Below are 17,907 nucleotides of genomic sequence, written 5' to 3'. Positions count from 1 at the left end.
ATCCCTTGAATTTGTTTACCTGGTAACACTAGCTCATGTTTGTAAATCCTTTGGAATTCCCAAAACGATTTTACATACAATACCTAATTTGTAAGATTACAAAACTATTACATTAGCTTTTCTGGTTTTCTTGTCTTAATACGTGATTATCATATTAAACTGCAGTGTTTTTTTTTTCCATCAAGTCACACACACAAAACAGGAAACCAGCAGTTGTAATTTTCTTCAGCAATTCTTAACGTAAGTTTTTAATAGTTTAGTACTTTTCTTTCATAAGTATTGGACCAAGCTGTAATGGAATTATACGACTCATGCTTTCAGAACAGAGCCTTCTGTTACTCGTGTTTTTATCCTGATGGCCATATGACCATGTGAAGTTCCATCATGATTCTGTTGGATGTTACCTTTGCCTTATCCACTGAACTCAAGCCAGGGTGTTGGAGAATTCAATAGCTGAGTCTGAGGGTAAATTAAAATACCAGTCAAAATTAAATGGACTGTGTGAAACAGGAGTGAGCCTACAGGTTATTATGAGATTTGTCCTGCCCAGTTTAATACAACCCCTTCTCTGCTGAAGGGTAAGTAGGATGGCTTTTCATGCAAATAGAAGACCAGGTCAGAAAAAAATCCACTCCTTTTCCTTCTGCTTGGCTTACTGAACTTGTAGGCAGACCTAGTTTTCCTATTGTATTAATGGCTATGGAGCTGAATTTCTTTGCGATAGAAGTTGTTATTTGAGTTTAGCAGCATTGATAAAATTGGCTCATCAAACCGTTTTATATTGAAAAGGGCTTCATGGACAGTGACCTGCTGTGAGTTGGCTGACAGCTGAAATGATGAACAATACTGTTTAGTTCTGCCCATCATGCCTGCCAGAGACTAAGAATAACTTGACCAATAAGGAGGGTGGATCTTTGTTAGCCATTCTGCATTATTTCTTCCAATTTAGTATTTAACCCCAAGAAAGAATCAATCGCATGTGGGTGGCTATTCATTGTAATATTTAAAGGTAAAGTAGCACAGTGGTCAAGGGTGAAGGCTAGGAGTCAAACAGACTTGAATTCAAATTCCAGCTCCACCCTTTACCACACATGGGAACATGGGCAAGTTACTTCACTTCTTTAACCATCAGTTTCCTCATTTCTAAGATAAATCTTGTTGGAATGAATTTTTTTCAAAATGAATTAAGTCTATAGTAGAGGGCCTATAGTTTTATATGGTTTATATAATTACTAAAACTTTTTGTATATGATTATAATAACTACATACAAAATGTCATGGCAAATGCATAAAAACTGACTATTGACTATGCTATCCCCCACTCCACTCCCCACCATTCATTCCTAAGCTCACTCCAGTCAGGCAATCTGTCATTCCACTGGTACTACACTTGACAAGGTCACCAATGACATTTACACTGCTAAATGCAGTGGCCAGTTCTCAGTCTTCATCAGAGCTGAGCACTCAGCAGCCTTTGGAAAAGTTAATCTTGCATTCCACTGCCTGCCCTTTTTTGTTTTCCTAATCTCTAAACATTGGAGGGCTCCAGGGCTCCATCCTCTGGCCTCTTCTCTATCCATAACCCCTCCCCTGGTGACCTCATCTAATCTTGGAGATTTACTGTCATGTAGATGCTACTGACTTCTCAAATATATATTTCCAGTTCACGTCTCTCCTGTGAGTTCCAGAATTGTTTATCCAGATGCCTGTTCAATTTCTACTTGAATGTCTTAGGTAGTTTCTCAAACTTGGCATGTGAAAAACTGAACACCTTGATTTTCCTAAAAATCTGTTTCTCTATCATTTAGCTGCTCAGCTAAAAACTTTGGAGTTAGACATACGGACAGCCCACCCCAAGGGAAGAATCAGAGGAGAAGGGACACAAGACCCCAGAAACACACAAAGCACCTTAATATGCGTGCTGCATCTCTCTAAAATTGTGGAACCTGTTTACCTGCTCTGGAGAATGGCTGCCTGTGGCAGACATAGGAGTTGTCCTCATGCTGTGCTTCCTATCTTCCACAGTAATTGACTTGTAGCTGCAATGCAGTTACCAACCAGGAATACAATTTCTCAGCCCCATGTCTTGCACCTACAGCTAAGTGTGGCCATGTGACCAGTTTTCACCAATTAAGTGTGAATAGCAACAAAGTGCACCACCTTCAATTGGAGGCTTTGAAGAAGCAGGGCAGCCTTCCCTCGCTCTCTTTCCCCTTGTTCTGGTGGGATACAGATGACAATAAGGCCCTGGGTTTTGAGGTAGCCACAAGATGCAAAATACCTCAGACCTGAGTCACCACAAGGAAGAGAGAAGCCCACTGACATGGAATACCCAGCCTAGTCTACAGATGAATAAGAAATAAACTTCTATTATGTTCAAACATTACAGATTTTGTTCTGTTATAGCAGTTTATCTCACCCTGACTAAACTGTTGCCTATCTTCCAAGATAGGCCCTCCTTCCCTGAAAGTGACTTTTTCATACATGTAATCTGTATTTTAATTCACATTCTCCAAAGCATATCCACATCTATTCAACTATTTTCATGTCTTCCATCAACAAAAGCCTCACATAAATAAATATATACGAAGTTTTTTTTTTTTAAGACACTTTGGAGTTATCCTTGACCCTGTCCTCTTTTCTCACACCCATATACAAACCATTAAGAAATCTTGTTGCCTCAACCTTCAAATATCCAGGATTTAACCACTAATCAACCCCTTCTCCTCTGTCAGTCTGTCCTCCTAGATTTCATCTTGACCATCCTTAGAAACTCCTAACCAGTCTTATTGCTTTCGCCATTGTACATCCAGACTATTCTCAAATGGCAACCAATGAGATTGTGCTGCACTTCTGCTCAAAACCTGCAAATGGCTTCCTACCTCACTTAGGGTAAAACCAAATGGGCCCTGCACAATCTGGCTTCACCTCCTAGTGCTTTCCTCCTTGCTCATTCAGCCCAGCCACACTGCTTTTCTTGCTTTTCCATGAACATGCTAGACACACTCTCACGTTTGGGCTTTTGCACTTGTTTCCCTTCCCAGAATGCTCTCCTCGTGGATACGCACATATCCAGCCCCTTATCTCCTTCAAATTTTAGTTCAAATGCCACTTTCTCAATGAGGGTTTTCTAACCAGCCTATTTAAACTTACAGTCTCCCCTTGTCTAAAGCCTTGTCTCCCTTCCTGCTTTACTTTTCTTCATAGTAATTACCACCATCTGACTTATATTTGCTTGCCTTTCTTGTTGATTTTCTGTTTTACCCACTCAAATGTAGTCCATAAGGGAAGGGATTGTTGTTTCATTTGTTCACTTCTCTATCCCCTGGGCCTGAGCCTGGCTTTGGGTAGACACTCAGTTAACGTTTGTGTAAATTAATAAATGAATGAATGACATTTACTACCTTATATGGTACTATAATATAAAAGCATATGATGCAGAGAATTAGGAATCTAGAAACTAGTTTTGACTCAGCATCCTATGTACAAGGTTATGTAGACAAGTCATTTCACCTCTCTGAGCCTCATTTTTCTAATATTTAAAATCTACCCTCCAGAGCTGTAAAGTGTTCAAATATAGATTATCTTATGGAGTGCGGTCTCATGCTTGCACAATGAAAGAAGTTAATTTCTTTTTTTTTTTAAATAGTTTTCTTTTCAAATTGTAACTTGTGGTAAAACATAGAAAAATGTACTAAACGAGCTTGTATAAAACAGTAAAATTTTCAAATAAGCCCAGGGAAAAAGCACAATGCTGGAAAGAATGCGGTACAAGGGGAGAGGAGAAAAGATTTCATACAAAACTACCTATTACAATACAGAAAAAAGTATAAAATGTTCCTACTTTGGAACTTAAGTACAAAATGACACTGGCATTTGATCACTTCACTATCTAAGCCTGAGGAGCTCTCAGAGGGTGGGGAGAGATGCTAGAAAGAACAAAAGGAATAGCAGTTTTTAAATCTCAAGTTGATCAGTCCAAACTCCACCTGTTTTTTTTTTAGCTGAAAATATCACCTCCCTCTGTAACCTCTACCCATATGGCAAAGTTCATCCAGGCCTCAAAATATTCCATTAGGTAGTCCACAAACACCCTACTCATAGGGGCTGGGATCTCTGTGTGCTGGAATTTGGAAAATGGAAATAAATCTACAGGCTAAATGGTGAACACATTCAGTCTTTTTTAAAAAAAAAGCATATCCCTGTGAAATTTTATACATACATATATATATATATATATGTATGTGTATATATGTATGTATATATATATATGAAATTCTCTGTGGTTAGAAACATATTTAAACTAGCCACAGACCAAACTAGATCTGCATTCATCCAGCGCTGGAATTTTATGCTAAATACTAAGGTCCTTTTTCTTCTTGGTCAGAAGTAGGCAACAGTAAAAGTGGTGCTTTGTTGCGCCACTGAAACCGCTCCCTGGGTGGGTCTTCCCCGTATCATGTGTTGGTAGCAAATGCAAACCCCTGCTTTAACGGAAAGGACTGCTTGGAACTTTGGGACCTGTCCAGGGCTCATGTGCTGTGCCTCCGGATAGGATGAAGCTACAGATGATAAAACAGCTACGTATAAAAGCAGATGGATTTTGTATAGGGACATATAAATAGGAAAGGTCCTGGAGGAAGGGACTTATGCCTGGGCCCCAAAGTCCAGTTTACAGTCACATTCCTGACCATACATCGTGAAAATTGTGTGTGTGTGTGTGTTTGTGTGTGTGTGTGTGTGTATGTCCATGTATATGCTGGTGGTTTTTATCCCTACCTTTTGCCCATGTCCTTTCCTACTTCTTAGTAAGGCCTAACAACAAGAATTTATATGAAACCAAGATTCTTTCCAAGCTTTTCTCAGTCCCATAATTAGGGACTGAGTGAGGCTGGAGCCCTTTGAAAACAAGATGGCAGAACTGAAGAAGTGAAAAGCAGTCTCTCTCTTCAGCTTAGGGATGTCCCTCACCCCTTTCACAGCACCAAAGTTTCTTTGCAAAAATAGTATCTGAGATACAAAAGGAAAGGCAGATGTGCTTGTGAATGCATCTCGCCAGGGCCTGGCCCAGGATCAAGGGTGTTACAACAACAGAGGGCTGGGAGCAGCTGTTTCCAAGGTCTCTGGCTGTAGACAACAAAGAGCTGGTCCCCCACATGGTCAAGGTCTGCTAAGTGAGACAGTCTTCACAAGAGTTTTCGGTGGAGGATCTCCCAGACCATCCGCTTCCGGAAGTATGGCATGTGTTGCTGTGTGAAGTTGATTGGTCTGTCTTTGGTAATACAGTCAGCATATTTGCAGGCAAACATCCCACAGTCACTTCCATTCATCTGCTGAGGAATTTCCTGGCTTTTCTTGCTGAAAAGCTGCCAGCCATTGGTGTCAAACTCTTTCTTTTTCTTGTCAATGCTTTCTTGCTTTAGGTATTGCAAGAGTATTCTGCAGGCTTCATTGCTTATCCCACCCATGGAGTCGTAATAGGTAATATTCTTCTTTCTAAAGTCCACAACAGCTAGACACCAGTGTACTCCCAGGTGAATGGGCACCAAAAGAATGTCAACAGAAAATACATCTACTTTCTTTGTCCAACGTTTCACTGCCTGATAACCAGCCGTTTTTAATTTAGTGAAGAAAAAGGTATTAAATGCATGCACACTTGGCAAGCCCTTCTCTTTACTTCGCTCCATCAGCATATTCATGTAGAAATTGATGATCTCATCATTGAGCCAATTCAGATGGTTTAGAGTTTGAATATCTTTGCGCGTAATGGTCAGGCGAAATGCTTCATTGAGAACTTCATCCTGATTCCCATTACGAAATACATTCTTTATTTCTTTCTCCATTTCCTCTGTAATTTCAGGAAATTCATCTTCACTATCAGTTAATTTATGACCTTTTTTTTGTGTTTCTTGGGCAACAGTAACAGGAATCTCCTTTTCAAGAGGTACACGAAGATGTAGTTCTACTGAATCATGTACTGAATGTTCCCGCTCCTGCAATCTCTGGTTTTGAAGCTGTAAGGCCAATGCTTTCTGTTCTTCAATCTGGCGCAATCTTTCTCGTGCTCGAGAATCATAAACACTAGTTAATTCTTTGATCCACAGCTCTGCCTGGAAGAAAGTAGAACTGGGAGTTGGAGTCTGGGAATCTTTCACTTTCAGTAAAATCACAGAGTCTGATCCTTCAGATTGTGTATTTGAAGCTGCTAAGTTATCTGGCTGATGTGGAACAGAGTGGTGATGATGGGGATGATGAAGAGTACCAGAATCTTTGGATCCAAATGCAACATCTGGGGTACAAGAAGATAGGGAATATACACTGTGGGACAGCTGTTCCTGGTTAGTTAAAATGCTGGCAGATCCAGATGATGAAGTATCAGAGCCAATGATCTGAGATGCACAAGAGTTTCCATTTTTAAACAGTGAGTCTTTCAAAGTATTTTTACTGGAACTAAGACATCGAGACAGGTGTAAAGGAAAATGTGTGGTGGGTTTGGCTATAGTAAACTGTTTCCCTGTGACCATCTGTAGCAGCTGTCTGTAAATCTCTCTTTCTTCTTCTTGAACTGTCTCTTCTGCTGTACTAACATGTCGCCTCTGAGTTTTCTTGGGGCTCAAAAGACTTCGACGACATGAACCACTCCAAGATGGACTTGGAACAGGTTTAATAGGAAAAGATTTTTCATATGCAGATACATGGCAGTGATGGTTTGACTTTCCCGCAAGAATGTTTGATAATCCACTTGAGGTCTTTAGGGTTTCGAGGTAAAGACTTCGGCTGTTTCTTGATTTTTGTAAAGATGAGCTTGACGATGGGGTAGAATTTCTCCATTGGCCATTTGCACTCTGGCCAAAGGTTCTTAAATCGCCTGAGCCAAGAAAACTGTCTGAGGAAGGATTATCTGAGTAATAGCTTGGATTATAAGCTGCACTTCTTGTGGAACATGTAAAAGCTCGGTCCAAATGTCCTTGCCTGGAAGATAAAATCTGCTGGTCAGAAAGCGAAAGCTGGTCCTCTGGAAAACCTGTTTGTGGCAGGAGGTGGGTTTTGAATACGGAGTTGTGGTTCACTAAAGTCACTTCTCCAGCATCCATCCTCATCCTATCAGCAATATCATCCATTTCAAGTCTTTTCACATCACTGACTTTAGCAAAGATACAAAGTCCAGGAGGCGATGAGCCAGGTAAGCAAATTGTGGCAGTTAAGGGGATTTTCATAACCTGAGCAGGAGGGTCCAGACGTTTCTTTCTGATGGTGGCACTAGCGATATCACATCTCAGGGAGATACCACAGAGTAGGAGAGTTGGAGAAATGTTTACGTGAGACGCAGAAGTAGTCAAGAAATATCACTCGGGTCTCAAGGAAGGCGGGAGATGAAGCCGGTACCACAGAAAGCCGAGCTTCCCGGTGAAAACAGCTCTCCCCAGAGAAGACCCTGCTCTGGCGGGAAAGCCCCGGAATCGCAACCGGCCTTTCCCCAAGTACGGCTGGGCGCTGGGATGGGGCCTGCTGTAACGGCAGGGAGACGGTCTCTCCGCGGCCCAGGAGAGAGAGACCAGAAGGAACGGCCTCAGGTAGCCTAACGGCCACCGGCGGCCACAGCGCGGCCACCGGACAGCAGGGGGGAGGGGAGGTGGTCCCAGGGGGCGGGGCAGAGGAAAAGGCGCCGGCCCCACAGTACTCCCCGCTTCCGCCCAGTCCAGCCCGGGCCGGCGGACCGTGTCCGACACAGTCTCCTGGACCAGGCTCCCTCCATCCTCACCCCTCCCCCAGCTTCCCGCCGCCACTCACCGAACCCAGAAGTTAATTTCTACATACCTTCCATGTACCCACAATCAATGGTTTATGTAAACCTCGCCTCAGGAAAATTAAGTTCTATATGAGCAGATTTTTTTTTTAAATTGCCACTGAAATAAATACCAAATTAAGCCAAATAAATACCAAAACAGACTTTGCATTTTTCATCTTTAGCCAAGCTCCTCTGGTTTGCATAGTCATAATATAATTCAAATGACCATTTTTGGAGTTTTGATTTTTAGTGCTCTTTTTCTCTGCTAGGAGAAATGAATATCTGATGCTTTGCTTTTCCAAATTGTCGTATGAAAACTGAGTAATGCTATAAAGCTTTTTAAATATTTTAGAGGTATAGCAAGTGAACTATTTTATAAGTTTCTGGGATTTTTGAAAATATTTTTTATTTTTATTTTTTATTGAGACAGGGTCTTGCTCTGTTGCCCAGGCTGGAGTGCAGTGGTGTGATCTCAGCTCACTGCAACCCCTGCTGCCCAGGTTCAAGCGATTCTCATGCCTCAGCCTCCCAAGTAGCTGGGACTACAGTCCTGTGCCACCATGCCTGACTAATTTTTTTTGTATTTTTAGTAGAGATACGGTTTCACCATGTTGGCCAGTCTGGTCTCGAACTCCTGACCTCAAGTGACCTGCCCACCTCAGCCTCCCAAAGGGCTGGGATTACAGGCATGGGCCACTGCGCCCAGCCTGAACATATTTTTTATGTTCGATATAATGGTGACTACCTAGTAAAGTCATATTTGTTCAAATTCCCCTGATTTATTTTCTAATGAATACCTCGATATTTCTCTTATGTGCTGGTCACTTATCAAATGATTCCCAGTGAACACTTTTGATTGATTAATATATAACTTGATCAGGTACTGAATTTGCATTTGCTTAGTAAGGCCCACCTTGAAAAATAGTGCAAATAATTTATTCAGGTCAGATAGGGAGAAAGAAATCACAAAAATACTAAACAAAACAAACTTTAGAAGTGGCTGTTAATATATAAGATTTTCAAGGCCCATGATAAAGGGATTCTAGTTCTAGATCTGCTTTCCATATTCTTCAATTCCAAGGGACATCTTCAGCATAGCTCCTGACTGGCCTGGCTAACGCTTCGTGCATCCTTTCTTGAGCTTTGGAGTTTGTCCTGTTTGCCCCTCAATCCTCATAAAGTCTCCTTGTGCATGTGCCCCTCCCTGAGTTTGTGTATGAGTTGCTGTCTCATTCCTGGTCTATGTTCCCTATGTTTTTATTTCCTATCTTTTAGTATGTAAGTAGGTAGATAGACAGATTGACTGATGATTGATTGATAGAAATAAGTATATAATTTATTTTCCCATGGGTAGATCTTTAAGGTTTTCAGTCATGGGAGTAAGATAACCACCCTATCCCTCTGTGTGGTGGAATAGGGTAGAGTATGGCTGTGGCCAGAGAGACAACAGAACAGTGTAAGAAAGTATAAAAGTCTTGAACTATAGCACAGATACGCAAGAAATAAATGAAAATACTGCTGTTTAATGTGCTGTTTGCAATTTTTAAAAGCCTATCAGTGGGAGAATTGAATAGGCAAATAAAGTTTTCATTGTTAACTTTGTAACAATAAGTTTCTGATAATCTGTAACACAACAATAAAGTAAGAAAGCTCAAAAGTATTCTCAAATTTCCCCATCAGGGAATAATTTCTTCCTGAATATCACTCACAGCTCCCTGGAATAATAATACAGTATAACTTTTTTATTCAATTGACACCTATGAGCCAATTTCTATTGTTTCTCAACCAACCCTCCTACTCTTCACCAGTCTGTGTTGGGGCCATATCTATGTATTCACATACGTAGTATTCTTTTCTTACATCTATCCTAGAATATGTATGTATAACACCATAATACAAGTCAACTGTCTCTTATCTGCAACCACAAATCCATAAAGCTCTGAAAACCAGAAGTTTGTTTTATGATTGGTACCAAAATTTATTTTGCGCAAAACCTGGCTTGAACAGACATGAGGCTTGCTAGCTGATATGCCCCACTAGATGGTGAGCTTTATGGAGGCAGTCTTGATTCCTCCTGTCTGCCTGGTATCTAGTGAATCTCAACAAATATCAAATATTTGGAATAAGCAAATGAATATTTTCTATCAATTTAATATATTTGAATTTATTAGTCTTCCTCTGTTGTTCTTATTTATTTTTTGAGACAGAATCTCACTCTGTCACCCAGGCTGGAGTGCAATGGCATGACCATAGCTCACCGCAGCCTCAAACTCCCAGGCTCCAACAATCCTCCTGCCTCAGCCTCCTGAGTAGCTGAGACTACAGGCACACACCACCACACTCAGCTAATTTTTGTGTTTTTTTTGTAGAGATGGGGTTTCACCATGTTGGCCAGGCTGGTCTTGAACTTGGCTCAAGGGAACCACCCACCTCAGCCTCCCTAAGTGTTGGGATTACAGACATGAGCCACTGTGCCTGGCCTCTGTTCTTATTTTTTAAATGTTAAAACTTTGAGAAAACAAGAGTTAGGGCTAATAAGTGCTTTTCAAAAATTTATTTTTAAACTGAAAATATAAATATTTGGTCAGATTGAAAAATCAATGATGGAACCAAGAATAATATAGTGTTTCCTGGGTTTTAGATTAGTATTTTCTTACCTAGATAAGACTAGTATTATGAATGCCAGATAATTCCAAGGCCAAGAAAAACAACTTTCTTTAAAATCTATTAAAATATTATGAGTGAAAACGATGAAAATAATGTTATTTTACTCCTGTGCCTGAAAACACTTAAGGGGTCCCCATTGGGGAAAAAATATGAATCAATATCTACATATGTATATATCTACTTATACATATATTATACCACTAAAAAATCAGAAATAAGAAGGTAGGGCAGATAGATCAAGAATGACATAGCAACTTACATACGAACTTAGGTAGGAGAACTTGTAAATGTATTTTGAATATTTGATGCTTCTCCAGATTCTTTCACCTTTTCTTTATACATGCTTTTATGTGGGTTCACATATATAAAAATTATGTATATTGTATATAAGTTTGTATTTTTTTCTACATTTTGAGGAAATTTTGAGGAAGTAAACTGCTTTATGAAACATCCACTCATGACATCAATAATTGCCAAGTAGAATCTTTTTCATAAAACACTCATGACCTAAATTGAAAAACATAAAAGTTTTACTGAAGTTACAAATGTCAGGGCACAAGTACTGTTATCAAATATTAGAATTATGATATACCGTAACATCTATTATTCTGCCTTGCATTATCATTCTAAATTTTGTAAATATTTGTTGGGTCATAAAGAAATAAATTTCTCTTTGAGCCATCTAACTTACTTCCTTCTAATATCCAATTTATTGAATAGGATGCCATTCTATTTCCTCTGATGAATTTTCATCTGATGCCCATTTACAGTTCACCCTTAAACAACATGGATTTGAACAGCATGGGTCTATTTATATGTGAATTTCTTTTTAGTAAATATATTGAAAATTTTTTTGGAGATTTGCAACAACTTGAAAAAACTTGCAGACAAACTGCATAGCATAGAAATACTTTCGAAAATTTTTTTTGGCCGAGCGCGGTGGCTCAGGCCTGTAATCCCAGCACTTTGGGAGGTCGAGGTGGGCAGATCACCTGAGCTCGGGAGTTTGAGACAAGCCTGGCCAACATGGTGAAACCCTGTCTCTACTAAAAATACAAAAATTTACCGGGCATGGTGGCGGGCGCCTGTAGTTCCACCTACTCGGGAGGCTGAGGCACGAGAATCACTTGAACCCGGAAGGTGGAGGTTGCAGTGAGCCGAGATAGCACCACTGCACTCCAGCCTGGGTGACACAGCCAGACTCCGTCTCAAAAAATAAATAAATAAATAAATAAATAAATAAATAAATAAATAAGTAAATAAATAAATTTTAAAGTTAGGGCCAGGCACGGTGCTTCACACTTTTAATCCTAGCACTTTGGGAGGCTGAAGCGGAAGGATCATTTGAGCCCAGGAGTTTGAGACCAACCTGAGCAACATAGTGGTACCCCATTGCTACAAAAAAAAAAAAAAAAAAAGTAAAAAGTTAGCAAGTTGTGGTGGCACTCCTGAAGTCCCAGCTCCTCAGGAGTGGGAGGATCACTTGAGCCTGGAAGGTTGAGGCTGCAGTGATCCTTGATCTCAAACACTGTACTCTAGCCTGGGTGACAGAATGAGACCCTGTCTCAAAAAAAAAAAAAAAAAAAAAAAGAAAGAAAGAAAAGAAAAGAAAAGAAAAAAATAGGAATAGAAAAAGTTGGGTATGTCATGAGTGCATAAATACATAAATATGTGTAGCCACTAGTCTATTTTATCATTTACTGCCATGAAATACTTGAGTCGGCAAAACCAACCCCTTCTCTTCCTCTTCCTCTTCAGCCTACTCAACATGAAGACAATGAGAATTAAGACTTTATTATTATCCACTTCCACTTAATGAATAGTAAATATATTTTTTCTTATGATTTTCATAATATTTTACTTTCTCTAGCTCACTTTATTGTAAGAATACAGTATATAATACATGCAATACACAAAATATGTGTTAATTAACGTTTATGTCATTGGTAAGGCTTCTGGTCAACAGTAGGCTACTAGTAGTTAATTTTGGGGGGATCTAAAAGCTATACATGGGTAATTGACCATGTAGAAGTTGGCACACCTAACACCCATGTTATTCAAAGGATTCATGGGTCAACTGTATTTCACTATTTTTATCTATTTGTAAATTATTAATAATTGTTTTATGTATAAAAACAACAGCTGTCTCATCATCATTATAATGTCAATTGTTCCATCCTTATACTATTAATATGATAAATATACATTTATACTTCAAATAACAGAAAAGTAGGCATTAATCAGCAAAGCAGTTCAGGAAAATTAATCTGGCAGGACTGAATAAAATGGACTTGAAGAAAGTAGGCTTAAAGCAGAAATATATTGGCTAGGACTCCATTGCCATTATCTAAACAAGAATTAATGAGTTTCCTAACTGGGAATGAAGTAGAAGAAATGGAAAGAAGGGACAGTTTTAAAATGTAATGAAGGGAGAATTGATGCATTTGGATAACTGGTTGAATATAAGAAGCAAGACAGACTATCATAATTGTTAGATATTTCAGATAGAGGATAATGTGGGCATGAGAGAAAGAGATGCCAAGATGGTAGTAGGTAGTAGAGAGAAGGCCAAGGAAATACTTATATTTCCTTAAGCTGGGAAATTCTTATACTTGAAGAGTGTAGAAAGGAAGGAATCAGCAGAGAGAGCTAAGGAGAAGCAAAAGAACAATTTTACAAAAACATGGATTTAAAGAAGTAGTGGGCAGCAATATTCAGTGCCGCAGAAAAGTCTCTAGATTTTATGAGTAGGAAGTCTCGTGACCTTTAAGAGCACAGGGTTCCATAGAAGGGTGAGGACAGAAACGAAATTTGAAAGGATTAAGGAATGAGTGAAGTATAAGAAAATGTGACAGTATTTTTTCAAAATGAATAATCAAGCAATGAAACGTGGAGGAACCTCAAATGCATCCCACTAAGTAAAAGAAGCCAGTTTGAAAAGGCTGCATGACTGTATGATTCGAGCTACATGGCATTCTGGAAGCGGCAAGCCATGGAGACAATGAAAAGATCAACGGCTGCCAGGGATTGCAAGGAGGAAAGGATAAACAGGCAGAGCACACCGAATTTTTAGGGCAGGGAAACTAGTCTGTATTATACTATAATGGTGGGTACATGTCATTATGCATTTGTCAAAACCTGTAAAATGTACACCAAAAGTCAACTCTAATGTACATTATGGACTGAGTGATTATGATGTGTCAGTGTAGTTCATTGGTTGGAACAAATGTACTCTGGTGGGAGACGTTAATAGTAGATGTCGGCCGGGCATGGTGGCTCACGCCTGTAATCCCAGAACTTTGGGAGGCCGAGGAGGGTGGATCACGAGGTCAGGAGTTCAAGAGCAGCCTGGCCAAGATGGTGAAACCCTGTCTCTACTAAAAATACAAAAATTAGCGCAGCATGGTGGCAGGCGCCTGTAATCCCAGCTACTTGGGAGGCTGAGGCAGAGAATCACTTGAACCCGGGAGGCAGAGGTTGAGTGAGCCGAGATCACGCCATTGCACTCCAGCCTGGCAATAGAGTGAGACTCCATCTCTAAATAAATAGATAAATAAGTAAATAAATAAATAAAATGAAGTCAATTTTAAAAGAATGTATAACCATTTTTATTAATATAAACTTCTGTGTTACATACATGTATGTATTACCTTTATTGTATCATTTTATAGCCCTTAAAAATTTCAACAAAATGTAAAAATGTATTTTTGTGACCAATGAAATAAGTGGAGTAAAGTGACATTGTTCAGCTAAATATATGATAGATATAAGAATTTAGTTACATTTCTGGAATGACAGAGTGGTGATGAATTTTATAGTATTATGACATAAGTAAGAAATGTTAGGTCTCTCTTCGGATGTCTATTGTATGTTCCAGTTATTTACTGCTGTGTGTAACACACCACACCAAAACTTAATAGCTTAAAACAGTCATTTATTGTTATGTTTCATTTTTCTGGGGGTTGACGAAGCTGAGCATTACTCACTTTTGTGTCCTTCAAATGGTTGCAGAAATATGACAGATGAGGCTGGAATTATCTGAAAGCTTCTTTACTCACATGCCTGGCTCCTAGGCTAGGATAGCTAGAATACCTATGGGCTGGTCAGGGATTTCTCCCTCTTTTGTCTCTCCACATAGCCGTAGTGTGGCTTGGGTTTCAAACAGCGTGGCATTTCAATACCAAGAATTCCAGGAGACCCAGGTAGAAGCTTCAAAGTGTGGGAAGTGTTGGAAGTCATACAGCATCACTTCCACTATATTCTATTTGGCAAATCTGTCACAAATGAGCCCAGATTCAAGGGAGTAGAGCAATAGATAGATACAGGGAGGAGAGAAATTGATGGTAGCCAACCTGAAAACAAGAAACAAGCTACCACAATCTATTTAGGGGATATTTATAAAAACATAGAGACACACATGCACAAACAACACACACGTACACACATACACACATGCAGATAAATACATTTTTATGAAAAAATTAAGAATTATTATGAATGTTCAAGTATACAATAATATGCAAATGTAAAACCTTAATAATTAAAGTAGGAAATAAGACTAACTCTGAGAGGAGTAATCAAAGACATTGTATTTTTTTTTCAGTAAGATCAAGTAAGTCATTCCAAACTGTCTGGCGTCCTGTCCCAAAACATCTCTGAACTTCTCAGTTCAAGAAGTAAGTTCCAGAATTTATTTGGCAAAGGTAGCTTATGTTCGCAATACTGTCTCTGGTTTTCCAGTCTGTCTCCTAGTCATAGGCCCCTAAAGTCCACCAGCCCTTACACTTCCGGCTGCATGCTTGCAAAATCTACTATGTAATTCTGATTTTGTAATTTTCATTTCAACAAGCATGAAAACTTTTAATACTGAACGTCCAGAAAAGAACTTGTTTTCTTTTATTCCCTTTCCTTTAGGTCATTTTCTTGTAGTTTTCTTCTTTCATTCAATTTTGATAAGACTTCTTTCGTTGAAAATGACATTTAAAAATAAGGTTAACACACAAGTTATTACTTTAATAAAGCACATAACGTCTACCTTATAAAATATTTTGAATGCTTTAGAAACTTGTCTTTGCTGCACACAGGCAGAATGGAGTAATATTTTAAGATTTCCTGCAACTAGAAAGGTATGGAAAGTCTTACTGATTTATATTGTGTTCTGACTTCCTGAGGCAGTTTTCCTAATGCTATTCCATTTTAGTCATACCATGAAACAGAGCTTGCTCATTTATTGTGTTTTTTTAAATCAGAATTCAGTGTAGAACTTTGTATTTCAGTTTTGTTTGTTGTTTCTTTAGCTTAATTTCTATGGAATTTTATAGTAATAGCAGTTTAATTTTATAAAACTTCTCTTGCTGGGAGGATAATTCTGTAAGCATTTGAGAAAAAGAATTCCCAGTTCAATTTTCAAAATTATTTTCAAAAATAAATAACCTGACTAACATATGTAGTGTTTCACACTTGCATTTATTGCCTGTACTATGTAATTAAAGATTTTATTATCTATAGTTACTTGGGAAGACACACCTTTTACATCAGTGTTTGTTTCTCAGGACAGGAAACATTTATTACGGTTCTTTTGTATTCCTAAAGTACCATAGTTCTTTTTTTTTTTTGGGGAGAGAGTCTTGCTCTGTCACCCAGGCTGGAGTGCAGTGGCACGATCTCGGCTTACTGCAGCCTCCACCTCCTGGGTTCAAGTGATTCTCCTGCTTCAGCCTCCTGAGTAGCAGGGACTACAGGCATGCGACACCACACCCAGCTAATTTTTGTATTTTGGTAGAGATGGGTTTTCACCATGTTGGCCAGGCTGGTCCTGAACTCCTGAACTCAGGTGATCTGCCTGCCTTGGCCTCCCAAAGTGCTGGGATTACAGGCGTGAGCCACCACGTCCAGCCTTAAAGCTCGTACCATAGTTCTAGACAAATAATATGTAGATGCTCACTTGATAAAAGGGTGTTTATGTTGTATTCTTTCCATTTAATTCTTGTAATTTGAGTCTTACTTGCCTTCCTTAACCATACACCATAGAAACATTATAGACTTTCTTTTATTTTGTTTTTCCATCAACTTTTATTTTATGTCCCAGGGTACATATGCAGGATATGCAGGTTTGTTACATAGGTAAATGTGTGTCATGTTTTTTGGCTGCACAGATCAACCCATCCCCTAGGTATTAAGTCTGTCACCCATTAGCTATTCTTCCCTGATGCTCTCCCCCAACCTTTACCCCAACACAGGCCCCTGTGTGTATTGTTCCCCCGCACCATATATTCCTGTGTTCCCATCCTTCAGCTCCCACTTATAAGTGAGAACATGTGATGTTTGGTTTTCTGTTCTTGCATTAGTTTGCTGAGAACAACAGCTTCCAGCTCCATCCATGTCCCTGCAAACAACATGATCTTGTTCCTTTTTATGGCTGCATAGTATTATGGACTTTTTTATGATGTAGCTTAGTCTTAATAACATTACTGGTTATGTGTGCATAAGATCTTTCTGATTTAAATCTTTCCCCTAAATATTAAAACAGAAATGGGAAAATTTAATCTTTCTGAAAAGATCTCCTCTTTTTGTCATCTGGTTTTTAATGGCTTTTTATTAATACAGTCTCGAGCAGGGGTCTCCAACCCCCAGGCCACAGATAGGTACCAGTCAGTGCCTGTTAGGAACCGTGCGGCACAGCAGGTGAGTGGTGGGAGAGACAGCATTATTGCCTGAGCTCTGCCTCCTGTCAGATCAGGGGTGACATTAGATTTTCATAGCAGCAGGAACCCTATTGTGAACTGCGCATGCGAGGGATCTAGTTTGTGCACTCCTTATGAGAATCTAATGCCTGATCATCTGAGGTGGAACGGTTTCATCCTGAAACCATCCCCCCAACCCACTCTGTGGAAAAATTGTCTTCTACAAAACCAGTCCCTGGTGCCAAAAAGGTTGGGCATTGCCATTATATATAATAGCTGAAGCGTATACACCAGGACATTTTTTTAAGTTCAAAATATAATTAGAGGCATCTCATTAAGATTTGTTTGTTTGTTTGTGACGGAGTCTCCCTCTGTCGCCAGGCTGGAAGGCAGTGGTGCGATCTCAGCTCACTGCAACCTCCGCTTCTCGGGTTCAAGTGATTCTCCTGCTTCAGCCTCCCGAGTGGCTGGGACTACAGGCATGTGCCACCACGCCCAGCTAATTTTTTGTAGTTTTAGTACAGATGGGGTTTCACCATGTTGGCCAGGATGGCCTTGATCTCCTGACCTTGTGATCCTCCTGCCTCGGCCTCCCAAAGTGCTGGGATTACAGGCGTGGGCCACCACTCCTGGCCTAAGATTTTTTTTTTTTAGATTTTTTTTTTTTTTTAGATGGCCTCACTCTGTTCCCCTAGGCTGGAGTGCCATGGAAAGATCCTAATCTTTTCAAGGCTCACTGCAGCCTTGACCTCTTGGGGTCAAGTGATC

General features: G+C 39.6%; 1 protein-coding gene across 1 annotated transcript; it reads right to left on the bottom strand.

The window, feature by feature from the left end:
• Positions 1–213: 213 nt before the first annotated feature.
• LOC109024909 (sentrin-specific protease 1-like) lies at positions 214–7,784 on the bottom strand. The gene has a single exon (XM_055353234.2). It carries the CDS (start codon positions 7,215–7,217, stop codon positions 5,187–5,189), a length of 2,031 nt encoding a protein of 676 aa, XP_055209209.1. The 5' UTR covers positions 7,218–7,784; the 3' UTR covers positions 214–5,186.
• Between the last annotated feature and the right edge of the window lie 10,123 nt (positions 7,785–17,907).

Source organism: Gorilla gorilla, chromosome 1 (assembly GCF_029281585.2).
Source record: "Gorilla gorilla gorilla isolate KB3781 chromosome 1, NHGRI_mGorGor1-v2.1_pri, whole genome shotgun sequence".
Taxonomy (NCBI): domain Eukaryota; kingdom Metazoa; phylum Chordata; class Mammalia; order Primates; family Hominidae; genus Gorilla; species Gorilla gorilla.
This window is presented reverse-complemented; position numbering and strand designations above follow the sequence as displayed.

Excerpts from the sequence above, each read along its gene's own strand:
- LOC109024909 (XM_055353234.2), bottom strand. The coding sequence starts at position 7,217 with ATGAAAATCCCCTTAACTGCCACAATTTGCTTACCTGGCTCATCGCCT.